The sequence below is a fragment of the Dermacentor albipictus genome, chromosome 2 (assembly GCF_038994185.2).
Source record: "Dermacentor albipictus isolate Rhodes 1998 colony chromosome 2, USDA_Dalb.pri_finalv2, whole genome shotgun sequence".
Taxonomy (NCBI): Eukaryota; Metazoa; Arthropoda; class Arachnida; order Ixodida; family Ixodidae; genus Dermacentor; species Dermacentor albipictus.
The window spans coordinates 114,049,556-114,076,992 of record NC_091822.1 but is presented as its reverse complement, the minus strand read 5'-3'; the positions used below and the strand labels follow the sequence as shown (position 1 = coordinate 114,076,992).

Here is a 27,437-nt window from a genome sequence, read left to right as displayed (position 1 = left end):
TAAAAAGGAATCATTCGTCTGCGCTTCATAAAAAAACGAGTGATCGCGCGAATCTAGCGCCAGCGTGTTCTGCCGGAGAGACATTTAAGCTAAAAAAGAAATACTAGAAGTTCTTATCAAAATATTTAGGGCTCAAAAGGCTGTGTTTCTAAAAGGCAGTCCCAAGTTCAATGAAGTTGTCAGCGCCCGTAGACTACACAAATCAAGCGCTCTGTTCACCCCTTAGCTTTCTGCCTTACAAATGTGGTTTTCTCTCAATCTTTGACCATTTACTCACATCTCTTGAGAGATCTTTAGTTTTATGATAGTGGCTGTTCAGGTCATGAAGCGCTGTAAGGGATGTAATGAAATTATGCGCTGAACCCAAACGTATCCTTTATGCTGTAGCCAGCTAACGAGACGCGATCCCCACAAGGCTGGAAGCGAAGAAAATCAAAATACAGTGGAAATACTCAACAAAATATGGAAAGCAGACGCCGCATCTCATTTTCCTCATGATCGATTAAGCCGGAGGGACGCGCCGTTGCTTCACACAGAGTACTCGCGCAGTGCAATCTGCCGCGTATGAACCCTCTCACACCCTTGTGCTGTTAAACGTTGAGCATCCTACGCCCTCGCCTTCCGCGTGGGTTAGTTGCTTGATAGCTTTGTCCTACGGGGGGCCAGAGTAAAAAATCACTTAGCATCTACGTTGGAGGTGCGAGAGCTTCTATTCCCGGTAAAGGCCCCAAAGGTCGGAAAATAGACTGCTTAAAAAAAACGGTACTCCACATTCTACCTGCTTCATACGACGGTCAGTCCTAAACCGGATCTTAGGTTCTAAGTAATCACCGAGCTAAGAATGCAATTGTGGTTAAAGGTTAAACGTTATAGCATCCGCTGTTTAATTCTTTCCCTTTCTATTTCACTCTTCTCATATAGGGTATATAAGCGGCTCGGAAACGAGCAAACATGAGCAATCCTTGGTTTCTCGAAGGTATTACTGCCGCTGCCATGGTAAGCCCAATCCGCCTTGTGCTCTGCATCCATAGTCAGTAGGAAGTGTTTAAAGCTCACTCAGTTCATGTAGGCACCAACCATATCCAGTTTTAGCTTCAAGATAGCAAATCTCACGTGACAGGATGCGCATGAATGTACGAAAGGCTGCGTTGCTATTTAGATGTTCATGCATTTCTAACATTTCGGCTTTATTCGCTCCTATGGCTGGGACCACACTAACAAAAGAGAACGTTCTTTCAACAACTCGTGCCACTTCTTCAGCGCCAATGTGCAGTTGAATAGAATGATTATTTATTGATACTCGAGTAAATATAATGCCTGTGTGCAGCAATTCAGACTTTAGTAAAACGCCTTTCAACCTCGTGTATTAGCAACTTGAAGTGGAACTTTTTATAAACTCATTATTTAAACCCTCACTTATCTCTCCCGTTTTAGAAAGGTAAACCAGGAAATACTATTCCCGTAATAAAACAAAAAAACTGTAGCCAAATATTTCGTGACTACATACACGCACTTCCCTTTATGGCTAGTCGGTGTATGGCTTAAGTCTCGCCCGTAAATTGTGACTGCGCATAGCCTGCCAATAAAATCGCTTTTATGATAATGGTAGCCGCCCCGACAAGTTGAAAGTAAAGATTCTAGAAAATGAAAATCGGCTGCTCGAAAACAAATTCAGGCAAATCTTCATTCTTCTGCAATAAAGCGTTATTCAAATAATAGCAGTCGAACTGTTTATAGAAAAATTATACAAACTTATCAATTAGGTTTTATCCACTATTACAGTTCGGTGTCATCGTCATCCTGGCCCTGGCCTCCAGCTCGCTTGCTGGATTTCTCCACAGTGGCTACAATCTCGGCCACGGTGCTGGATTAACCAGCTATGGCCTCAGTCACGGAATTGGCTACTCCGGCCTCACCGGTTTCGGTGTCGGTCATGGCCTTGCCTATGGACCAGCCTCCGGCTACGCTGTAGCAGCCCCAGCTCTTTCTGGTGGCATATCCACCTACCACGCTGCTCCAGCTGTGACCAATTTTCATCCTGCCCCAGCTGTCACTGCTGTCCAAGCTGTGCCAGCTATCGCTACCTACGCCGCAGCTCCAGTCGCAACAGTTGCCGCTGCCCCAGCTGTGAACCGCGTGACCACCTACCAGTCTGCCCCAGTTGTGGCTGCCACCCCAGCAGTCGCAACCGTGGCCGCTGCTCCAGCCCTGTCGCGCTTCACCACCTACCAATCCGCCCCACTCGTTGCCGCTGCTCCAGCTGTCTCCCGCGTGACCTACCAGGCCTCCCCAGCTGCGACTAGGGTTTACCAGAATGCCCAAGTTGCTGGCACCCCAGCTGTCTCCCGGGTCACCTACCAGGCCGCACCAGCTGCGGCAAAGACTTACCAGAGCGCTCAAGTCATCGCAGCTGCCCCCGCTGCGTCACGCGTCACCTACCAGTCTGCTCCAGCCGTGAGCAAGGTCTTCCAGTCTTCCCCAGTCGTTGCTGGCCCCGCTGTCTCCCGTGTCGCCTACCAGGCTATTCCAGCTGTGAACAAGGTCTACCAGAGCGCTCCCATTGTCGCCGCTGCCCCAGCTGTTGCCACCGTGGCCGCTGCACCAGCCGTGTCCCGCGTCACCACGTTCCAGTCTGCTCCTGCTGTCGCCACATACGCCGCCCCAGCTGTCACCAAAGTGTTCCAGTCTGCCCCAGTTGTGGCTGCAGCCCCTGCTGTGGCAACCGTCGCCCACGCTGCCCCAGTTGCAACCTACGCCGCTGCCCCAGCTTTCGCTACCGTTCATTCCGCTCCAGCTGTTGCCACTACCACCGTTCACCACGCCCCAGCTGTCGCCACTGTCGCCCACGCTGCCCCAGCCATCGCTGCCTACCACGCCACCCCAGTCTATGGCTACGGTGTTGGAAACCTAGGCTACGGTGCTGGTCACTATGGTCTTGAACATGGCATTGGTGTGTACGGCCTGAACTACGGCTACGGCCTTGGCACTCCCTTCGACTACAACGCCCTCGTCCGCAGGAAGAAGTGTAAGTACATTATAGTACTTGCTAGAAAGCAGAGTGCGATCTTTAATAGGCTGCAAACTGATTCGTCATGTGTGCTCTTTTCTCATTGCAGAAATAATTCTACGCTTCAGAGGACATGGCGCGCCGAAACAAAAATGAAGAATATGCTGTGCTTGGGCTCAGCTGTGCACATTCTTAAATGTATAGTTCAAATAAATGTTTCAAGTGCCAAAAAAGGTGGCAGCACTGATTACATTTCGACAGGTACAACAAAAAACGCGCATGTATTGGATTGGATTCTTTTCAACGTCGGAATGAGGACCATTGTATTCTGGATGTATTTATATTCTACCCTGATTACGCAAGGTTGTCTGCTTTCATCAGTCATTTATAGGCGCTGCTCTTGGCAAAGAATGCAAGAAATGGTGTCAAGACGTCACTGTGACTGAATTCCCTTTACAATATCAAACATAGTAGGACCATTACCTTTAAGGAGGTGAAAGTTGCTGTTTCCTATGCTATAACATTCGTGTTTATTACTTGGATGGCTTGTGTAACATCAGGCGCTCATACCTGCATTGTAGACCTCGTTCTTACTGATAGATGTATTATTTACAGATAAAGAAGTGTCCAGAGAAAGCGCACATTTCCTGGCATAAATTTCAGTATCTCATAGAGGTGCACACATCGATAGTAGCCGCCTTGTAACTTGAGACAGTACTTTTGCTCCAATAATGCCAAAATATGAAATGTCATTCACCAAATTGTGCAGGTGATTGAATTTGCAGGTAATCACTCAAACGAGGAATCCTGCTTACCTAGGATCTCTTCGTCTTAGATCACTCGGAATCAATGTTCAACTTGTCAGTAGACGCAGTGCCCAGATGTGGACAATCTCATCAGGGAGTGTGCATCTTCGCTTTGCCTCACCCTCAAAACGCAGGTGAAAATGAGGGCAGGATTGGTGTCAGAATCTCCCTAAGGGCGAGGATAAGAGGGGGAAGCCGTGTGCTGAGGCCGAGTGATGGCGAATTGGCCAGAGTAAGGGTAAAAAAGAATTGATGATTCAAGCCGGTTCGTTTGCTTCATTTCGTGTTCGTCTACAAACATTTTTTCATTTGGTCTCCCAGTCATGCTCACACTAGTACAAAGTGCCGATGTATGTCAATGTTGGCCAATGTAAAATATCGATCAAAACTTGTGCAAATCTCACGCATTGTGCGAATCGACCTTATGCGAAGAATTTTGCTGGCAGCTTGCCATGCAGCATTGCTTGGATTACCGCGAAGCGTTACGAGGCTAACAGACGTGTTTGTGGAAAGCAAGTATTCATTTGGATGACGCGAGTACAGTGAAATAGAGTTAGCGCGCGCACATGTGTTTGATAAAAGAACCAAGACAACGACGGTGGTAACGACAATTTCATGGCTTCTACGAACGAGCTAATTCATTTTAACGATCTCCCTTTTGTATTTTGTATGTGTATATATTGTTACGTGTGAAAAAACGCAGATGAAAGAGGCTATATACAGGATATTTACACTGGAGAGAGAGAGAAAAACTTTATTTTCATGTTGGTTGGTATGGTGGAAAGGCCCTCAGTCCAGAGCCTCGCTTGCGGCATTCTTCAGTGCAGCACTGATAAACGCCGCAAGGTACCGTTGGTAGTCGGCGCTGGCTGCTTCTGTCAGCCACCCGGCATGGGGTTTAGGGGAAAGATTTGTGGGGGCAGGAAGGGGAGGTGGGGGTGGTCCACAGGACCAGAGGATATGGGATGTGTTCGGGTGTTCTCCACAATATCGGCAGGGTGGGGGATCTTCAGGTAAGAGACCACGGAGGAGGTGCATTCGCGCTGGTGTAGGGAGTGTTTCTGTCTGAGCCTGACGAATCAGTACACCCTGTTCACGGGTGAGCACTTTGCTGAGCTTGGGGAACTTGCGTCTTGCCTCTTGATATGGCCGCAGAAGCAGGGGAGCCCACCTTTTCGTCTGGGCTGGTCGCGGAATGCAGGGTGCCTGGTTCAAAGTCTCGCAGGCGAGCTGATTAGCTCTTTCATTTCCCGGCAGTCCGTCATGACCAGGTATCCAGATGATTTCCAGAGGACCCTGAAGGTGCTCTTGAATAAATGTCGAAATGTGGGCCGGGAGATCGTTGTGCAACAATTTCCTGCAAGCCGCCATGGAGTCGGTAAATATGATTCTTGGGTAGGCTGAGTTACTAAGGGGCATGTGCTTGATCGCGGTTGCGATGGCTGTCAGTTCCGCTAAGGTCGGATCTGTCTCTGGGAGTAACTCAGTATGTACAGTTTGCAGGTCGTTATTCCCGACTGCTATAGCGGAGCCCCATGCACCAACGCTAGCATCAGTGTAGAAGTATATGCCGTCAGGGTGTCTTGCCGTGTACCTCTTAAAGTAGGCAACTCGCTGTCGTCGCCTCTCCTTGCCTCGTTCTGGATTCATATGGCGTGGCAGTGGAGCTATGGTTAGAAGTTCGCGTTGTTTCGGTGGTAGTGGGCGCGTGTTCAGAAGGGGCGCAGCTTCTGGATGATGACTGATACTATGGAGGATGTGCGTGCCTTGACACGTGCGCTGCAAACGCAGTTCTTGGCGACGACGATGAATGCTGATAAGTTCCGCCACCGTGTTATGGCAACTGATGTCAAGGAGGAGCTTAGTGCTGGCACTAAACGGGATGCCGATGGCCAGCTTTGTCGCCTTGCGGATGAGCGCATCAAGGCGATTGATATCTTGCTGACGGAGATTGGTATAGGGCAGGTGATAGCGCAGGCGCGACCTAATTAGTGCGTTTCTTAGTTGAAGCATATCTGCCTCTTTAACTCCATTTGCTCGGTTGGAGACCCTACGCATCATGTGCAGCACCTGTTCTCCTTGCCTGAGCAGGTGATGCACCGTCGCAGCGGGACCTCCATCTTTCTGGATATGGAGACCGAGAATCTTAATACATTTTGGTTGGGAAATCGGCACGCCTTCGTTTACAATTTGTATGGTGGGCGGTCTCCATCTTTTGTGATGGACCAGTAGCAACTCAGATTTTTCCGGCGCACATCTAAGGCCAATAGTTTGAGCAGACTCATGCACCCTGTTCATAGCCTGTTGGAGAGTTTCTTGGATATGCCCTGCCGAACCCGTGCTGATCCAGATGGTGATGTCATCTGCGTAGATCGCATATTTGATGTCAGGGATGTCTCGTAGTGCTCTATGGACTACGCACATGGCAAGATTAAAGAGTGTGGGCGAGATCACGGAAGCCTGCGGGATACCTCTCTGCGGATGGGGATACTGTTGTGAGATGATGTCGCCTACTCGTAGCGTGTACGTGCGACTCCGTAAGAAGCCCCTAATATAGTTATAAAGCTTGGTTCCGCAGCCAGTAGCTTCGAGCTCTTGCAGCATAGCATCGTGGTCAACATAGTCAAAAGCTTTCTTGAGGTCTATGGCAAGAATAGCTTTAAGTTGAGCGCTGCTTGTTTCCTTCGTGATTTCTTCGTGTAGCTGCAGCAGAACGTCTTGAGTAGATAAGTGATGTCTGTATCCAATCAAATTATGGGGTAGGTGTTGTGATTGTTCAAGATGACTAAGAAGTCGAAAAAAAAAGAGAGGGCACGGCACCCAGCCTGTGGACAGCATGTCTAAGCCGCTTCTGCTGCTTTTGCAGGTCCTGCCGTGTTTTTCCGCTCTGGCTTCATCAAGCGATACCGACCGGACGCCACACTTGCCACATGATCTCGCCGACAGAATCACTGCCTACGCATTGGTGGATCACCTGCCTCGTGGAGTGACGTCATCGGCACCAACAGTATTAAAGGACCATCGAGACACGGGCCACTTCAGAGGGCACGGCACCCAGCCTGTGGACAGCATGTCTAAGCCGCTGCTGCTGCTTTTGCAGGTCCTGCCGTGTTTTTCCGCTCTGGCTTCATCAAGCGATACCGACCGGACGCCACACTTGCCACATCATCTCGCCGACAGAATCACTGCCTACGCATTGGTGGATCACCTGCCTCGTGGAGTGACGTCATCGGCACCAACAGTATTAAAGGACCATCGAGACACGGGCCACTTCAGAGGGCACGGCACCCAGCCTGTGGACAGCATGTCTAAGCCGCTGCTGCTGCTTTTGCAGGTTCGTTTTCAATATGAAGTTCCATGTTTCCGTAGCGACAACCGTTTTCTGTTAGTTCTGCCGTGCCCTCGTAGATTTTGTCAGACTGTTGTCGATTGTTGGTCGATGTTGCTACTGCTTATAATGTCGGGTGATATTGAAGAAAACCCTGGGCCAACAACCGCCCAGCTATTGCAGATGATACTAGATAACCAGACTGCGGCTGATAGTGGTTTGAATGACATCAAGGCTCAAATTTGCGAACTGAATGCAAAGATAAACCAACTATCCAGTGCACTAGATGGTATCCAGGAAATAAAAACCAGAATAGATTCTCTTGAGGATACCGTGCGGTTACAAGCCAAGAAACTGGTCGAATACGAAAACAGGAGCAGACGCAACAATATTCTCATTTTCGGTGTCGAAGAAAGTGCCTCTGAAACAGACAGTGATTTGAAAAAAGTAGTCATGGAAGAGGTATTTCAGGACAAATTGGGCATCGAGGTAAAGACGATAGAAAGAATGCATCGCCTAGGCAGGATTAAAGACGGAAAAAGGAGGCCGGTTATCATGCGATTCTATGACTATAAGGAAAAGGAGCACGTGATGAAAAACTGATACAAATTGAAGGGATCCGCCTACTCAGTCAGCAATGACTATGCACCAGAAACGGTGGAAATTCGAAAGAAGTTATGGGAAAGTGCCGCTTCGGAAAGAGTTAATGGGGTGAAGGTTTCACTGATCCATGAAAAACTGAAAATAAAAGACAGATGGTACATTTGGGACGAAGCACGAGGACAGCGTCGGGAGATAGTGCAAAGCAGGGACCAAGCTGCCCGAAAATTGCACTGCTTCTCTGCAGCTACTGCTTCGGAGGGCGCTTCTAATTCTAAGCAGCACGCATAGCTACGTCTTCTTTTGTTGAATGCACGGAGTATTGCAAATAAGACCACAGAACTTGAATCTATATTACTCTCTCATAATCCACACGTAGTTATTATTACAGAGACGTGGTTGAATAATTTAGTTCCCAATGACTGTGTTGTTCCTCCAGGGTATAAAATATTCCGATGGGATAGGGGCTCAAGAGGTGGGGGCGTAGCTGTAGCTGTGAAATCATCAGTTAGGGCAGAAAGAATAGACTGTAGTCTTTCAGAAGCAGTGTGGTGCAAAATCTTATTAAATGGTGTTGCGTTCGTAGTGGGAGGCATATACAGGGCCCCTGCTACCACGCCTGAGTTCCTGGACGAATTAAACGCTTTTTTGTGCACCCAGTTGAATAATAATACAAGGCTAATAATGACTGGAGATTTTAATTTACCCCACATAAACTGGAAAACTCTCTCGCCTGGACATGCGGAAGTTTCGAGTGCTGAAAAACTACTGGAAATTATGATTTATCATAACTTACGGCAAATTGTTGAAGAAAATACACGAGAAACTTTATATTCTAAGTCATTGTTAGACCTTGTGTTCCTATCTTGCAAAATAGCTGCTAATAGTGTGTCAGTCGAACCAGGAATATCGGACCACAAAATGATATCTGTCGATATACCAATCGATATACCCAGTCGCCGGCGATTACCTGCTTTTAAACTTATAAAAGACTACGCGCGGGCAGACGATACAACAATAGTAGATAACTTAAGTCTATCATTTAGTGAATTTGAACTTGCGTCATCTAGTGAATCTGTAGAAGAATTGTGGCAACGTTTGAAGGGAATCGTCAAGCATTGCGTAGATAAATTTATTCCTACCCGCATGAAAAAAACAAAGCAGCATAGCCCATGGATAACTCGGGAAATAATACACTTAAAACGCAGAATAAAACGATTACACAAAAATAAACAAAACCCAGCCCAGGTGTCCAATTTGCGTGCTCAACTAAAATTAGCGTTACGGGAATCTAAGGAAAAGTACTTTAACATAACGCTTCCTGGGTTCCTAAGATCTTCGCCACAAAAGTTTTGGGTGCACTTAAGGGATAAAAAAGAAGAGATACACCAGATAAAAAGCGGATCTCAAATGATCACGGAAAAAACGCAAATAGCAGACTGCTTCAACGTATTTTTCCAGTCAGTCTTTACGAAGACGAGAACAGAGCAAGGAAACAATGAGCGCAGTGAATTGGGCGCCTGCGCAATGCGCCCACTAGAAATCACTCAGGCTGGCATATTTCAGCAATTGCTTACGCTTGATGCCAAGAAAGCAAGCGGGCCAGACGGGATCCCAAGTGAATTTTTACGGCGATATGCCGAATGGATGTCATTCTAGTTAACCATAATCTTTAGAAAATCCTTGGAAACCAGTTCACTACCTCAAGATTGGCGTAGCGGTGTTGTGATTCCGGTTTTTAAATCCGGCAGTCGAAATCAAGTTAGCAACTATCGTCCCATATCTCCTACTTCTGTGACTTGTAAGCTTATAGAGCATGCAGTAGCAAAGCATATCGTTCTTTTCCTTGAAGCCAATAACTTTTTCTTTTCGTCACAACATGGATTTCGAAGCGGATTATCCACTATATCGCAACTCATTGAGACGGTTCATGATTTTTATCTAGCTTTGGATGCCTGCGAACAAATTGACGTCATCTGCATAGATTTCGCAAAGGCCTTTGATAAGGTACCGCATGGTAAATTGCTTTTTAAAATCCAGAACGCAGGTATTGCTCCAGACATTGTGAACTGGATTGCATCCTATTTGAGAGGTCGTGTACAATCCGTCCGGATTGAAAACATCATGTCTAATCCACTAGAAGTATTGTCTGGGGTTCCACAAGGGTCGGTATTGGGGCCGCTATTATTCTTGATTTACATCAATGATATTTCAAGTGTTCTGGAATCACCTGTTAAAATGAAACTTTTCGCCGACGATTGTTTGCTTTATACAACTGTGGCAGATACAACCGACCAAAGGAAAATTAATCGGTGTCTCCAAGGTTTACATGACTGGTGCATAAAATGGGGAATGGAAATAAATTATTCGAAATCGACGTTTGCTCATATAACAAGAAAGAAAACTGTGCCTTCCTTTGACTATAAAATTGGTGATAACTCTTTGTTGAATGCACGTAGCTTTAGGTACTTAGGGGTGATCATTAATCATGACTTGTGCTGGCGCCTCCAAGTGGAGGAGGTCTGCTCTAGGGCTTACAGGAAACTGTTCTTCTTGAGAAAAAAGTTGCAGCATGCACCAACACATTTGAAGCTCATTGCGTACAAAACATTTGTTCGCCCGGTTTTGGAGTACGCCTCCCCAGTTTGGAGCCCTCACCAACTCTACTTGCGAGATAAACTCGAAAAAATTCAGAGAACCGCGGTACGTTTTATTTGTTCGCGTTATCGGAGAGCCGATTCTGTAACGCACATGTTGAAATGCTGTGACTTGGAACTGCTAGAAACACGACGAGAAAAACAACGAATGAAATTATTTTTCCAGATAACCAGAAATCAAATAAGAATACACAAAGAAACATACATACGCCCCCCTTTAAAACACAGTGCGCGTTTAAACCACAGTGCTAGTGTACAACCTTATAAAACACGCCTTGGTTTCGAATACTCGTTCTTTCCTTCGTCTATTACTATATGGAATGGCCTTCCGGATTGCACTGTTGCAGCACAAAATGTTAACGAATCTTGTAGTCTATTAGACTTGTATTACAATCAACGGGATCATTGAGACTTGAACATGCTTACTATTATTCTGTGTATATTTGTTCATCCTGCCTGTAATTTGTGTTTGACAATGATGTATAATGTTGTATTGTCAATGTTGAAATGTAAATTTTTTATTCTTTTCCTCTCCTGTAATGGCCCTCAAGTGAGGGCTACAGTATTCCTAAATAAAAAATAAAGTCTGTTAAGCACGATGCGCTCCATTAGCTTACCCACGCATGATGTTAGCGATATTGGACGCAGATTGGATATAGCTTGGGGCTTGCCAGGCTTCGGAATGAAAATTATGCTGGCTGTCTTCCACTCTTCTGGCAAGCTGCCCGTGTCCCACACATTGTTAATTTGCTGAAGTAAGAATGCATGATCGGCTTCTGTAAGGTTGCGGAGCTGTGTTGTCGTAATTTGGTCTGGTCCTGGCGCTTTATTCGGCTTTGCTTCTGCTAAGGCACGCTGTAGTTCCGCTAATGTGATTGGGCCGGTGAGACCGTCATTTTCTGGCTCTGCGCCTTTGTAGTCGGCATACTGTGGTTGCGCTGGATCCGCAATGTGTGTTGTTATAAGCTCGTTGAATAGGTCGTCGGTGTGCTCAAATGCTTCGAGCAGCTTTCGCATCTTGTGGGACGTTTCCGTCTTTGTCTGGGTGGGGTCAATGAGTGATCGGATGAGATTCCACGTGGAGCTCATATTCAATGTGTCATTGAGCTTGTTGCACGTATCGTACCACTGCTCACGAGTGAGATGTTCAGTGTAGTGGATGATCTGCTCGTTGAGCGTGTTGATGCGTGAGCGTAGTTTTCGATTGAGCTTATTTCTTTTCCATCTCTTAATGAGGGCATGTCGTGCCTCCCAGAGATGACGAAGATGCTTGTCCGTGCTTGGTTGCTCCCACTTCTCTATTATTTCCTTCGTGTGTGACTGGATTCGTTGCCTGACCATCTCTACCCAATCTTTCAAGTGCAAGTTTTGGAAGTCTCCTACATGTGTCTTGCGGAACTCAATCCAATCCGTGAGGCGATGCTTGCGCTGGCGTTTTGGGAATCCTTTGATTTGCAGAAATATCTGTATGACAGTGTGGTCACTTGTTAAATTATCGTGCGTGTTAACCCATTGCGCTGACAGTCGTCCTTTAATGAAGGCGAGATCGGGCGTGGTATCCCTTTCGACGGAGTTGCCGTGCCGCGTCGGGGAGTCGGCCTCGTTAAGGAGAGTTAGCTGGGCCTGTTGCATATGGTATTGTAGGGCGGATCCTTTGGAGGAGTTTTTTGTGTATCCCCATGAAGTGTGTGGCGCGTTGAAGTCGCCTGCTATTAGATGATCAAAATACTTCGTTGGCCGCAGATTCGCAACCTCCTTGAAGAAGTCTACTTTCTGTTTTGGCGGGCTATAAACATTCGTGATGAATAAATGGGGCTGTGCCTTGCTCTTGACAATTTTAGTTGGAAAGACGCGTACAGTGAGGCTCTGTTCCATGCTGTGGACAACATCTGCCGCTATATCTTTACGAATGAGAATGGCCAGTGTCGAATTATGGCTATACGTCGTATAGCCTGCAAGATGAGGTGTTTGGTTAGTTTCCTGGAGTAGGAGGATGTCGGGTCGACGATCTTGAGCGGCAATGTACTGCGTGAGAAGGCCCCGTTTTCGAGCAATCCCTCTACAGTTCCACTGCCACACCACCAGATTAGTCGCCATTGTTCTACTGATGGTATTGCGGGGCGCCCGCTGTAGGGTAAGGAGTGGGTCGCGTTACGCTGGTAGATCGACGTGCTTTGGGTCGTTCGCACTCTTCCTGGCGCGGTAATGCGACCATCGCAGCCTGCACTTGTGTAGAAACCATCGCCTCTGCCTGGCTGCTGAGGAGCTCGTTGAACAGGGAGCGCATTTGGCTCATTATTTGTTGAGTGTATGTTTTTAGCGCCTCCTCAACTTGAGCAGCAACCTGTTGAGCTATCTTGGCCTCTAGACTGGTTTGCATTTCTTTCATTTCGTCCCTTAGTTGTTCAAAATCTGCTTCAAGGTGTTGTAGGGCTGTTGTGTGGTATCTTGCCTTTTTCACTGCCGGTTGCAGTGACGCTGGTTCTACTTCCTGTACTAAGGGTTGCACTATATCACCCAATGGTGTAGCTTCAGGTGCGTGTGCCTCTGCTTGCATGTCCATGTCTTCGGTAGGCTCTAGTGATTGTGACGATAGTATTGACATTTGATTAAGTCTGCGGGTTTGAAGTAGAGCGCTCTTATAATCTTTGGCTACTTTTTGAGCTCGTGTTTGAACTTGATATGCATAGGTCGCGGGGGGGGAAGGGAAGGTGCCGGGTGACTGACTCACGTTTCGCTGGTTGGCGGGTTGCTCGTCTTGTTGACCTCGGGAATGGTTGTGATCCGGAGACTGGCTGCCACCTCTGGGCCGGTTGAAGTCCCCGGACTGGCCGCCGCTCCCGGAACGGCCGCTGCTGCCGGACTGGCTTTGGCCGCCGAAGTGGTCCCGGCCCCAGGAATGGCCGCGTCCCCTAGATCGGCTGCGGCCCCTGGATCGGCTCCTGCCTCTGGAGTGGCTGCGGCCCCTGGACGGCTGACGGCTTCTGGAGCTACTTCTGTCTCTCGATGTGTTGTCGGAGTTGCGTTTTGTGCTTGGGCTTCGGCTTGCGATGGTGACTGTTTTCATTTGCTTGTTGTCCTTTCGTTGTTTCAAACGCTTCAGGTAGGCCGCTTCTCTGACTGCTTTATCAGCGGCTCGTCGCACTTCACAAGTCGGGTCATCGGCCTTGTGGTCCTTGCCACAATTAGGACAGCCTGGTTTGCAGTCATGATCCCCTACAGGATCTCCGACAGACTTTCCACATGTTCTGCACCTTTGTTTTCCATTGTCGCGACAAACGTCTGATCGGTGTCCTATAGCAAAGCATGTTGAGCAAAATTGCGCCTTGGGTCGGCGAGGGACGCAGCGGTATATACCTCCGCCGAAGATGACCTGGCGAGGTACATGCGAGCCCTTGAAAGTTATGATGGCAGTGGCTGTTTTACCCATCATACGAGCCGCAATAATTTCACAATTTGGGGCTCTGAGTTCACGCATCAATTCTTCGGTGGGGGTGTTCAATTCCGCGTTGTGGATCACACCTCTACACGAGTTGTGGGGCGAAGCGATATAGATGTGGACACGGTAAGTTTTGCCATTAAGAGTGGTTTCGTTAATGCGTTGGAGCTTTTCTGTCGCCGAGGAGTCATCACTGGTTATTATGGCCAAGTTCTTTTCTTTTTTGATGTCTACTGTAGCGGCGCGAGCCTCTGCAGCAGTCAGGGCTGCTGAGACGCTTAGCGCGTCGTGGAGCGTTCGTGGGCTCCACTGAGGTAGGACAAGGCCAGTTGGCGGACGCAAAATGAGCGTTGCAACGTGCTGCGTACCTTGGGAATGTTTCGATACTCGAGTGGTCCATCCATCAGCGTCGGTGACGAATTTCGGGGCCATTGCTGCTGCAGGAGTGTGGGCCTTTGGCGTACTTGACGGTAGGTCTACTCTCCCACCCGTTAGGGCTAGCTGGGCGCCCTGCCAGGTCCGTGACAAAAGCACAGAAACTCACAGTACGTTGGTCCGATCACAGCAGAAGTTGGCCAGAATGTTCGGATGATGTTCTAGAGGAGCCGAGCCGTGTCTGAGGACTGGTCCTTGTCGAATAAGTTGGCATTCGGGTCTTTCCTGTGGAGCGATGCGAAGGCACGTATGCTCGGACAGGAGCGACGCTCGCGCCCCCATTTACACTGGAGCCAGACCACCAGGCCGACACTCGCCCGCGCCAAGGACACAGACCCACTTCGTCGTCGTTCTCGCGGCCGCTCGTCCCTTGAGCATAGCTCCATGATATCCTCATACTACCCCCCGGCGGCAAAAGCGCCGTCACGGTGCTGTTAAATATCCAAGGCGCGTGGAGAGTTGTAGGGTTTGAGTCGGGCGACGTGGACAATGTCACTGGTTGTCACAGCGGAGGACGTAGTGGGCTTGGCTAGAGCGATTTCGTAGGTGACATCGGTTACTTGGCGAAGCACGCGATATGGGCCTGTGTAGCAGGAAAGCAGTTTTTCACAAATGCCAACTTTACGCGATGGTGACCAAAACAACACGAGGGTGCCGGGTACAAAATGGACATCACGGTGACGAAGGTCGTAGCGTTGCTTTCGTTTGCCTTGAGAGACTTGTAGACGAGTGCGCGCAAGTTGGCGAGCATGGTCAGCATGGGCGATAGCATCACGGGCATAAGCGCTAGTTGAAGCTGTGGTGGACTGAAGCAGTGTCCAGTCGTAGCATCGGTTCACGGCCATACAAGAGGTAAAAAGGCGAAAAGCCAGCAGTTTCGAGACGGGAAGAGATATGCACAAATGTAATGTAAGGTACAGCCTGGTCCCCGTCACGGTGGTCGTCTGAAACGTATTTACATAGCATGTCTGTAAGGCTGCGGTTGAAACGCTCAGTGAGGCCGTTCGTTTGAGAGTGGTAGGAGGTGGGAAATTTATGCTGTATTGAGCAGGCACGCATGATGTCGTCAATGACTTTGGCAAAGAACGTACGGCCACGGTCTGTTAGCGATTGACGCGAAGCACCATTAATCAAAATGATATCATGCAGGAGGAAGTCCGCAACATCAGTTGCGCAACTGGTCGGAAGAGCGCGGGTTACGGCGTAGCGGGTAACGTAGTCCGCCGCGACGGCAACCCAGTTGTTTCCTGATGTAGATTCCGGAAATAGGCTGAGAAGGTCTAAGCCGACACGATGGAAGGGCTCGGCAGGGATGTCGAGCGGCTGCAGGTAACCAGCAGTTGGTTGGGAAGGCTTCTTGCGTCATTGGCAAAGTTCACAACCGGTGACGTAAGGTCGTACGGAACGGGCAAGGCCCGGCCAGAAAGAACGGTGACGTACATGGTCTTAGGTTCGAGATACGCCGAGGTGTCCTGCCGTTGGTGCGTCGTGGAGCTCTTCTAGAACGGTTCAGCGGAGGTGTTTAGGTATGGCAAGTAGGAACTCAGAGCCGTCCGGCAGAAGGTTACGACGGTACAGAGTACCGTCGCGGAGCACGAAGAGGCGTAGAGTGGCGTCGGCCGGAGAGTGTTCAAAACGGTCGATGAGTGCTCTGATGCAGGCGTCACGACGTTGCTCGTCGGCGAAATCGGCGTTGCTCGTCGGCGGTAAGGGAAGGCGATGAGCCAAACGAGAAAAAGTTGAAGGCAGGAGCCAACGTTTCGACAAGTGGATTATTTGTTCATCATCTTGAACTTCCAACTCCTACCTTCCCCGTGTTTTTCGTGGTAAGAGAAGAGGAATTCATCATCAGCAGCCAGCCTCTAGATGTGCAAGAGTACGCTCGCCTATATAAATTATTCAAAAGGGACGCTGATCATAATACAGAAGAATAAAATGGGTTGCATTTCATGCAACACACCACGGCCGGGCTGGAGCGCGCTTCAAATTGGCTTTGGGCAGCCACAAACAAACCATAATCATAATAATAACCAATCATAACCATTAGCTTACCGCTATCGTTAAAACGAAAAGTGTACCGCCATTGATTTCTTCCGGTGCTAAGATATGGGGCAAATATTTGGAGGTTAAAAAAGGTTTCAGAATAGTTTTAGGACTGCTCAGCGAGTGATCTAGCCAGAAATGTTAAGCGTAGCGTTAAGAGACAGAAACATTGCGATGGGTATTATAGGCTAAAGCAGCGTAGGCTATATACTACAGTTTACATAAAGAGGAAGCTGCGCAGAAGTGCCGTGCGTAAGGCAGACAACCGGTGCTCTACATGAGTGACACAATGGGTGCCAAATGAGGGGAAGTAGAATGAAGGACAGCAGAGACAACAGACTTAAGCAGTGTGAAGACAGTAACAAAAATGCAGGCATGACATGGCGACAGCTAGAGCAAGACAGTAGGGTTGTGAGAGTGCTGGTAGAGGATTTCGTGCTGCCGCAGACATAAACAAAATAGACTCGTGATGATGATATTGCTAGTGTTTTCAATGATGATGATGTCGTTGATGATGATGATGATGATGATGATGAACCCCTCCTGCCTAAACTTTGTACGTAGCGCAAGCTTCTTCAAATACGAAAAGAAAATGTTCCGTGAAGCGAATTGCTATTGTAATTAGGTTGCCCATGCTAAATTTTCCACTGTGCGCCCAAACCCGTTAATCTTAACATATATTTATTTGACAGCAAGGCTCCCGTAATGGGGCCAAAGCGCCTTTTTTCCTTTTTCTTTTCGATGACTGGTCGGCACTCGAAATTTTCCGCCATGAATTTTCGTGACCAGACGGGTTCCCGTCTTGTCACAAAATTTCATAGATTTCATAGATTTCATAGATTTCATAGATTTACATAGATTTACATAGATTTTCATATATTTCTTTACAGACTTCGCGCACATTCTGTACGCCTTACGATTAGAATTCACGTCATTGTAGCACAGATGCTCCGCAGCAGAGTTAGAAGCCGGAAAAACAGGTTCTACACATTAGAAGGATGTTTTATCGCACTTATTACGCTCATGGTGGTCACACGGCCACCGCTGCTGTATACAAATTTTGCCCATCCACTTCCTCGCCGCCATTGTGCTTCAAGCCATGTGATGTGTAATAACGCTTGTTTGGCAGTTTTTATAATGGTAGTTCTGTCTAATTCTGTTCAATTACTGCCGTCACCACCAGCCAGCATCACGATACAGTCTATTTCTACATTCCCGCTTTGGCTATGTTACGTCGAGAATTCCCGACATGCCGCATTTACGACAATCTTTAGCAATTTATTGTCTAAAGGCTATTGTCGAAAGGTCCCACCGAAACTAGAAATAGGCAAGAATCAGGTGTATGCGTTAGGAGACAAAGCCGGCGATGTCATTACTAATATGGATATGATAGTTGAAGTGGCTGAGGAGTTCTTTAGAGATTTATACAGTACTAGTGGCACCCAGGACGATAATGGAAGAGGGAGTAGTCTAGAGGGATTCGACATCCCACAAGTAACGTCGGAAGAGGTAAAGAAAGCCTTGGGAGCTACACAAAGGAGCAAGGCAGCTGGGGAGGATCACGTAACAGCATATTTCTTGAAGGGTGGTTGTTCGAGAAAAACACACACTCCATATACACAATGCCTCTGGCCTCGAACGTACCGGAATCTTGGATGAACGCCAACATAATCTTGATCCATAAGAAAGGGGACACGAAAAACTTGAAATGTTATAGACCGATCAGCTTACTGTCCATTGTCTAAAAGGTATTTACTAAGGTAATAGCAAATAGAATCAAGAACACCTTAGGATTCTGTCAATGAAAGGAGCAGGCAGGATTTCGTAAAGGATACACAAAAGGGGCCATATTGACACTATCAATCAGGTGATACAGAAATGTGCGGTATATAAGCAACCGTTGTATATAGCTTTCATTCATTACGAGAAAACGTTTAATTCAGTCGAAACCTCCGCAGTCATGCAGGCATTACGGGATCAGGGTGTAGACGAGCCGTATATAAAAATACTTAAGGATGTCTATAGTGGCTCCACAGCCACCATAGCTTTCCATAAAGAAAGTAGCAAAAGTTCAATAAATAAAGGCGTCAGGCAGGGAGATACGATCTCTACAATGCTATTCACAGCGTGTTTACAGGACGTATTCAAAGACCTGGATTGGGAAGAATCGGGGATAAGAGTTAATGGAGAATACCTTATTAGTCATACTTCAATAAGCCAACAAACCCTCACACCAAGGATAACATAGAGGAAAATACTTGCGCTTAATAAATAAAATAATGAAATGATAGAAAAATGGAAATGAAAGTTGGTGAAAAACAAATTGCCGCAGGTGGGGACCGAACCCACAACCTTCGCCTTTCGCGTGCGACGCTCTACCAATTAAGCTACCGCAGCGCCGTTTCCTCATACACTTTCTTGGGTATATAAGTTCCTATAGGTATATAGGTGGAAGTGTTAGCCAGCGCCAGCACTCGCAGACCTTGGCGGCGGACGTGGAACGTCCTTTCTGCAGCAGGCGTCATGAGAACGTAATCTTTTTTGGGTGACGGCGACTGGTCAATAAACCCACAGATGCTACCTGAACGCATCAAGGTTGCCGGATTCAAGACCCTCGTTTTGTAATAAACCAGAAGGAAAATGATTAACCGAGGAGCCCGTTGTTTTTATTTGTCATAAATAAGAAGCCAACAAACACTGACACCAAGGACAACATAGGGGAAATTACTTGTGTTTATAAATGAAATAAAAAAACGATAAATAATGGAAAATAAAGTGGATAAAAAAACAACTTGCCGCAGGTGGCGACCGAACTAACAACCTTCGGCTTTCGCGTGCGATGCTCCACCAATTGAGCTACCGCAGCGCCGTTTTCCCATCCGCTTTCTTGGGTATTTATGTTTCTTAGTAGAACCTTGGGATGGTTAGCCAGCGCCACCACTCACAGACCTTGGCGGCAGACGTGGAACGTCCTTTCTGCCGCAGGCGTCACGAGAACGTGATCTTTTTAGGTGAAGGCGACTGATCAATAAACCCACACATGCTACCTGAAGGCATCAATGTTGCCGCATTCGAGATCCTCGTTATGTTATAAACGAGGAGGAAGGGGGTTAACCGAGGGACCAATTTTTTTCATTATTCATATCATAAGAAGCCAACAAACACTGACACCAAGCACAACATAGGGGAAATTACTTGTGCTTAATAAATGAAATAAAGAAACGACAAATTAATGGAAACGAAAGTGGATGAAAAAACAACTTCATTTCCACTTTCACTTCCACTTTGAAATCCACTTTTATTTCCATTAATTTATCGTTCCTTTATTTAATTTATTAGGCACAAGTAATCTCCCGTACGTTTTCCATGGTGTCAGTGTTTGTTGGCTGCTTATGATATGACTAAGAAAAAAATATAAGACACCTCGGTTAATCATCTTCCTTCTCACTTATGGAGAACACCTTAGTAACTTGCGATTCGCTGACGATATTGCCTTGCTTAGTAACTCAGGGGACCAATTGCAATGCATGCTCACTAACCTGGGCAGGCAAAGCAGAAGGGTGTGTCTAAAAATTAATCTGCAGAAAACTAAAGTAATGTTTAACAGCCTCGGAAGAGAACAGAAGTTTACGATAGGTATCGATGCACTGGAAGTGGTAAGGGAATACGTCTACTTAGGGCAGGTGGTGACCACGAATCCGGATCATGAGACTGAAATAATCAGAAGAATAACAGTGGGCTGGGGTACGTTTGGCAGACATTCTCAGATCATGAACAGCAGTTTGCCATTATCCCGCAAGAGAAAGGCGAATAACTGCTTTGTCTTACCAGTACTCACCTACGGGGCAGCAATCTGGAGGCTTACAAAAAGGGATCTACTTAAATTGAGGGTGACGCAACGAGCTATAGAAAGAAGAATGGTGGGCGCAACGCTAAGGAATAAAAGAGAGCAGATTGGGTGAACGAACAAACGCGAGTTAATTACACCTTAGTTGAAATCAAGAAAAAGAAATGAGCATGGGCAGGACATGTAACGAGAAGGGAAGAAAGCCGACGGTCATTAAGGGTTACGGACTGGATTCCATGAGAAGGGAAGCGTAGCAGGGGGTGGCAGAAAGTTAGGTGGACGGATGAGATTAAGAAGTTTGCACGGACAACATGGCCAAAATTAGCACATGACCTGGGTGGTTGGAGAAGTATGGAAGCGGCTTTCGCCCCTGCAGTGGCCGTAGCCATGATGATGATGATGATAGGTGAGGCGATTCCTAAGACAGCACAATACCGGGCCGACCGGCGGCGGAAGGAAAGCAGGCGTTACACATTTCCCACACGTGAGCCTTTCCCTGATCTGGCAAATACCGGGATGACCCGTGGCGCAAGTGAAGGAGGCGTTACAGACTCCTCATACGTGAGCCGACCCCGAAGCGGGCACAGTACCAGGCCGACCGGTGGTGGAAGGACAGCAGGCGTTACACGCTCCGCACACGTGAGCCGTTCCCGAATGTGGCAAATACCGGGGCGACCTGCGCGGAAGTGAAGCAGGCGTTACACACTCCTCATAAGTGAGCCGACCCCGAAGCGGGCATAATACCGGGCTGACTGGCGGTGGAAGGAAAGCAGGCGTTACACACTCCCCACCCGTGAGCCGTTCCTGAATCTGGCAAATACCAAGACGACCCGCAGCGGAAGGGAAGCAGGCGTTACACACTCCCCACACGTGAGCCGTTCTCGAATCTGCAAATTCCGGGACGACCCGCGGCGGAAGTGAAACAGGCTTTACACACTCCTCATACGTGAGCCGACCCCGAAGCGGGCACAATACCGGGCTGACTGGCGGAGTGGCGGTGGAAGGAAAGCAGGCGTTACACACTCCCCACACGTGAGCCAATCCCGAAGATAGTACAATACACGGCCATCAATTGGGCCAGAACCTAGATTGTTGGCATGATTCACGAAGCGCGTTAGCAAGATTTAGATATTTGATTGCTTCCTTCACAGCTGCAAATAAATATAAATAGAGTTCTCGGGTTTAGCATTCCGAAGTTTGTGATTGAGACTTGGAGGGTAAACTACAAATCTATTGCGAGGAGAATGCTTCGAAGCGCGCACAAATTATGTACACGAGCGTTTTTTTTTTGCATTCTTTGCTTCCATTCGCATGCGGCCGCCGCCGCCTGGAAATGAAGCCGCGACTTTGCATTTTGCTGAATAGCGCCCTAGCTCTTACGCTACTGCAGGAGCTAGCATTGACTGAGACGAAGCATCCGGTCACAGCGCGTTTTACCCGAGCCTGAGTATTGCAAGACATATGATAGTCAGAAGAACACAAGTGTATTCAAAACGAGGATTCTGCTATATACATAAGCTCATCAGTTAGAACCTAATAGTCAGGACACCCATCGTACAAGACTAATATCTAAGTGAATGTCAGAGTGCAGAAAATCACAGCTAACTGTTGCACAGTTTCTGTAGCTACTACTACGAAGTGACTTTGAATACGGAAAGGAAAAAAAAAGTTCAGCACCGCAATTGCATCTCTCTTAGGAGGTCCCCTCAACAGTACTGTTCGGGGAAGGGGTAAGGGGAAGAAAAGAGTGAAGAAAAATAAGGGAGGAGGAGGTCGAGCTTAAGGCCGTGAAAATAAAGAAAAAGAAGCGTCAAACGGGGCTTATAGCAGCGTATAAAGGTTAGAGGATTCCAAGAACTCAATTAGAGCAGCAAATGGTCTTTTGAGTAAGCATGAAAGACCCATAGGAAAAAGAAAATCATCAGGACGGGCTGTGGGGAGTCCTAGGCGTCGGTAAGAGGCGATTAGTCTTTCTCGAGCTGAGCTGCAAGCCGCGCAGTCGATTAGGTCGATTAGGCTGTGTGAGAGTGTTTCATCAACTCCAGCAGTGCAATTCCGGCAGACAGAACTGACAGTGCCTGAATGTCGAGCGATCCGCTCCGCAGTTTTGAAACAGCCAATGCCGAGACGGAATAATAGGGCCCTGTCGGCCCGTGAGAGTCCGAGTTTTGGTAGCGGCCGGGGTAAAATGCCGGCGGCGACGCGATTGTCAGGGTATTTATTTCTGACTGCATGCAATATTAGTTGGCGTGCCGTGTCGAACAGGCAGACGAAGTTGGTATAGGCCGCCATATGAGAGTGTGCCTCTTTGGCGAGGTGATCAGCTTGTTCATTACCATCGATTCTGACGTGCGAAGGAACCCATTCGAAAATCAGATCACAGCCCATTTGTTGTGCGTAACCAAACTTCAATATTTCTGTAGCGACGAATAAAAGTGAATCGAGTTATGCGGATTCAGCAGGACAGTAAGCGCGCTTATTTCCTGTGGCTTGTTTCCGCACCAAGCCTGTTACTTGTCATGCGTGGCCTATGTCATGTTTAAAATAAAACTTCGATTATCGAATTCAAGATAGAGCATGCTACTTGCCTCTCTTTGCAAATTTGCGCCGTTAAATTGCTGGGGATCCTGTATCAAATGAATCTAGCTATGCAGCATTTCCTATCACCTATATCGAAAACGCACGTTAACGAAAGGTTTCGTTAGACATCTGCGGATACTGCTTAATAAAAGAAGACAATAGCCAATGATCTAGCATTAATAATCAGGCATAATTATTCTATCAAGAACGCGGCATTGCACAAGCTATAACAAAATTTATTTAATTTATAGTTTCGGCCTTTCAATTCCCGCATAGAATTCTGCACCAAGGTGTGCACTCATGCCCAAATTACTCAGTTTCGCAAGCGCTATCAAGCTACCTCGGTGAAGTATAGGGCACTCAATGAGTAATGTCTGAGAAATGAAATGCGGTGTTTAATTTATTGAATATGAGAAGAAATTTTCAAAAAACTAGAAATTATAATTTTTTTTTCATCCAAACAAATCTTTCTTCCGCAGTTGTTTCAACGCGATTGCTCGTGTATAAAGTATTGCTCTCCTATTCTTTGGGATATATTCCTCAAAGTAATAAAGTTTATAGCAGGTAATATTCAAAATAGATACGCTTACACTTCCAGGAGGCACTCCAACCTTCAAATAAGTCGTTCGCGTCCATATACCACACATACGAAAAGAACGCTTTGGAGCGCTCAACTTCTGTCTGAAAACTGCAGTGTGATATCGCTATGTGTACATTTAAGCAGCATCCCTTCAGTGATTTGTAGTTTCTTGATAGCGGCTGCTCACGCCATGAAGCCCAGAAAGTGGTGTAGCAAATTACACTATAGCAGCTATCGGTATCCTTTCGTCAATAGCCTGATAAAAGGCACGAACCCATTTAAATTCAAGGGAAGAAGCAAATATTTCAAAAACCTGAACGCAATGCGGAAAGCTGTTGTTGCATCTCATTTTTCACACAATCGATGATGCCTGGGGGCCGCGACGTTGCCCCATACAAATTACTCGTGCCGGGCAAGTTGCCGCATATGAGCCCTCTCACACTCGCCGTGATAAACGCCAAGTTCCCTACTCCTTCCCCTTCCGCATGGGTTTCTTGCTCAATCGCGTTTGCGTACGGGAGTCCTAAGTAACAGATTACTCAGCTTCAAAGCTGGAGGCGCAGCATCTCTGATCATCGAAAAGCACTCCTAAAAATAGCAAAATAGAATACCTAAAAAAAAACGGTGCACCGCATTCTTCCTGCTGCATAGAACGGCCTGTGCATAACCGGATCTCCGATTCTAAGTATTCACCGAGCTAAGAATGAAATAATGGATAAAAGTGACACTTGTTTGCATTATCTCTCCTCACTAACTCAGCGTTCGTTCTCTCTCGATTTCACTCTTCTCACAGTGACTATATAAGCGACTCGGACACGAGGAAGCATCAGCAGTCCTTCTCTTTTCAAAGGTCCTACTGCCACAGCCATGGTAAGCCTAATTTGCTTGGTGCTTTACATCTGTAGTGATTAAAACGCACTCATATCATGTAGCCGCCAATCATATCCAGTTTTAGCTTCAATATAGCAAGCCGCACGTGACAGGATGCGCATAAATGTACGGAAGGCTATATATTTCTTTAGCTATTTCAGTGTTTATCACAATTCCGGCTTATTCGCTCCTATGTCTGCGAAAACATGAACTAAAAAACGTTCTTCAGACAACTCATGCCCCTTAGCCACTCCAACGGACTTGAAAATAAGGTTTCTTTTATTACATTCGTGTAGATATAAAATTTGTGTAACGCAGTGCGGACTTTACTAAAATTTCTTACAACACCGTGCATTAGCAACATCAAGAGGAAAATTTAACCCAACACTCAATTATCTTTCTCGTTTTAGAAAAAAACACACCGTAATATGGCATTCGCATAATAAAACTAAATAAATGTATCTGAATATTTCGTCACAATTTACAGCTACTCGGTGAACGTGCAAAGTCCTGCTCGTAAATTGTGATTCTCCATAGCGTGCGAACAAAACCTTTTCTATAATAATTGTAGCTGCACACAAAGGATAAAAGTAGATCAGTGGAAATTGAAAATTGGGTGCTGCGGAAAAAAATCATACAGCTTTTCATTGCTCTGAAACTATGGCTATTAAACTAATACCAGCCGAACTATTCATAGAAAGATTACAGAAAATAATCAATTACGTAATATCCACTATTACAGTTCCGTGTCGTCGTCATCCTGGCCCTAGCCTCCAGCGCCCTTGCTGGATTCCTCCACGGTGGCTACAATCTCGGCCATGGTGTCGGCCTAACTAGCTACGGTCTCAGCCACGGAATTGGCTACTCCGGCCTCACCGGCTTCGGTGTCGGCCACGGCCTTACCTATGGACCAGCCACCGGCTACGCTGTCGCTAGCCCAGCTTTCTCTAGAGCCGTGTCCGCCTACCATGCTGCTCCAGCCGTGGCCACTGTTCACGCTGCCCCAGCTGTCACTGCTGTCCACGCTGCGCCAGCTGTCGCTACCTACGCCGCAGCTCCAGTCGCCACCGTCGCTGCTGCTCCAGCGGTGTCCCGCGTGACCACCTACCAGTCCGCCCCAGTTGTCGCCGCCGCCCCAGCTGTCGCGACCGTGGCCGCTGCTCCAGCCGTGTCCCGCTTCACCGCTTACCAGTCAACTCCAGTCGTTGCCGCTGCTCCAGCTGTGTCCCGCGTCACCTACCAGGCCGCCCCAGCTGTGACTAAGGTCTACCAGAGCGCATCAGTCATCGCTGCTGCTCCAGCTGTCTCTCACGTCACCTACCAGGCGGCACCAGCTGTCACTAAGGTATACCAGAGCGCCCCAGTCGTCGCTGCTGCCCCCGCTGTGTCCCGCGTCACCTACCAGTCTGCCCCAGCTGTTACCAAGGTCTTCCAGTCTTCTCCAGTCGTTGCTGCTCCAGCTGCCTCCCGTGTCGCCTACCAGGCTGCCCCAGCTGTGACCAAGGTCTTCCAGTCGTCTCCAGTCGTTGCTGCCCCAGCTGTCTCCCGTGTCGCCTACCAGGCCGCCCCAGCTGTGACCAAGGTCTACCAGAGCGCCCCAGTTGTCGCCGCTGCCCCAGCTGTAGCTACCGTGGCTGCTGCACCCGCCGTGTCCCGCGTCACCACCTTCCAGTCTGCTCCAGCTGTAACCAAAGTGTTCCAGTCTACCCCAGTTGTGGCTGCCGCTCCTGCTGTGGCAACCGTCGCCCACGCTGCCCCAGTCGCCACCTATGCGGCTGCGCCAGCTTTCGCTACCGTTCATGCCACCCCAGCTGTTGCTACTACCACCGTTCACCATGCCCCAGCTGTCGCCACTGTCGCCCACACTATCCCAACCTTCGCTGCCTACCACGCCACCCCAGTCTACGGCTACGGTGTTGGAAGCCTAGGCTACGGTGCTGGTCACTATGGTCTCGGCCACGGCTTCGGTGTGTACGGCCTGAGCTATGGCTATGGTCTTGGCACTCCCTTTGACTACAACACCCTCGTCCGCAAGAAGAAGTGTAAGTACATTAGAGCATTTTCTAAAAGGCAGATTGTGTGTTTTATTAGGCCGCGAACTAATGCATCATGTGTGCTCTTTTCTCATTGCAGAGTTAATTCTACTCTTCAGAGGAGATGGAGCACAGAAAAAGAAAATCAAGACCATGCTGTGCTTAGACCCATTTGTGCATATTGTTAAATAGTCTTTCACAATAAATGTTTCAATTGTAAAGAATGTGGTGGTGACAGTAGCCATGATCTTGCAGCAGGTACAACGATAAAGGTGCATGTAGGTGATAATGATTGCTATCGGCATCAGAACAAGGACCATTGAGTTGCCCCTCGTTGTGATGCGTTCTTCCCTCATTACACATAGCTATCTGCTTTTACCAGTTATCTACGGCGTTCTTCTTGGGAAAGAATGCAACAAATAGCGGAAAGATATAACTAAGACTGAATTTGATTTGCGGCATCAAACATAGTGCTACTGTGACGTCTATGGGCGCGCAATGCTGCTGTTTCCTCAGTTATAACGTTCGTGTTTTTTTACATAGATTGCGTAACGTCAGACGCTGTAATGATGACTGCACTGTGCAGCTTCTACTTCTTACTTGTAGTTATATCATTAAATATGAATAAATGTCAAAAAGAGGTCCACAATATTTGTGAGAAGTTTTAGTACCTTTTTTATGTGTCCATGAAGAGTTTCCGCCTGCTAACTTGACATTGTATTTTTGGACAAATACTGCCAATATAGAAAATTCAATTGAGCATACTGTGCAAGTTCTTTCACTTGTGGGTGATTACTTAAACAAGCAAGCTTAGCTTACACAATCAGACCTCTGTCAGCAGTGCCAGGCCCAACGTGCCTTCAAGCAGACAGAATCTGAGCGCCGAGTGTACAGTTAGCTGCCTTCACGTGAACACAGTCAGCCTCATTCTTTTGACGTCCAATGGTTCCCATGTTTTTCAAATAAAGGTGTTAGTGAGCCTAAATTTCTAATATTGAGGAGGTGTTCATCAATCCCGGGGACCTCCTTCCCTTAAATCCTTTTGGATTAAAGTTCAGCTATGTGCCAGATTCACCCAAATGTGGGCACTGTCCTTAGGGTGTCCTCACCCCAACCTTCTCTCAGCTACCAGGATAGACGTGAGGATGAGGTGAGGGTCGGAGTAGGAATGTTGGTGAGGGCTAGATTAAAAGATGGATGTCTTAATAAAGA

General features: G+C 47.5%; 2 protein-coding genes across 2 annotated transcripts in view; one reads left to right on the top strand and one right to left on the bottom strand.

Moving 5' to 3' along the window:
• LOC135910991 (calphotin-like) overlaps positions 1 to 27,437 on the bottom strand; it is a 103,445-nt gene that overhangs the window by 60,637 nt on the left and 15,371 nt on the right. The gene's annotated exons all lie outside the window — the stretch shown is intronic.
• LOC135910928 (ice-structuring glycoprotein-like) lies at positions 921 to 27,437 on the top strand. The gene is made up of 6 exons (XM_070533304.1): positions 921 to 996; positions 1,783 to 3,025; positions 3,948 to 4,045; positions 6,680 to 7,147; positions 24,935 to 26,234; positions 26,326 to 27,437. Coding segments are annotated over exons 1-6 (3,156 nt in total). The 5' UTR covers positions 921 to 951; the 3' UTR covers positions 26,328 to 27,437.

Coding starts and splice junctions, on each gene's coding strand:
- LOC135910928 (XM_070533304.1), top strand. CDS start 952: ATGAGCAATCCTTGGTTTCTCGAAGGTATTACTGCCGCTGCCATG. Junction 997..1,782: donor GTATTACTGCCGCTGCCATG/GTAAGCCCAATC, acceptor CCACTATTACAG/TTCGGTGTCATCGTCATCCT. Junction 3,026..3,947: donor CCTCGTCCGCAGGAAGAAGT/GTAAGTACATTA, acceptor CTCAAAACGCAG/GTGAAAATGAGGGCAGGATT.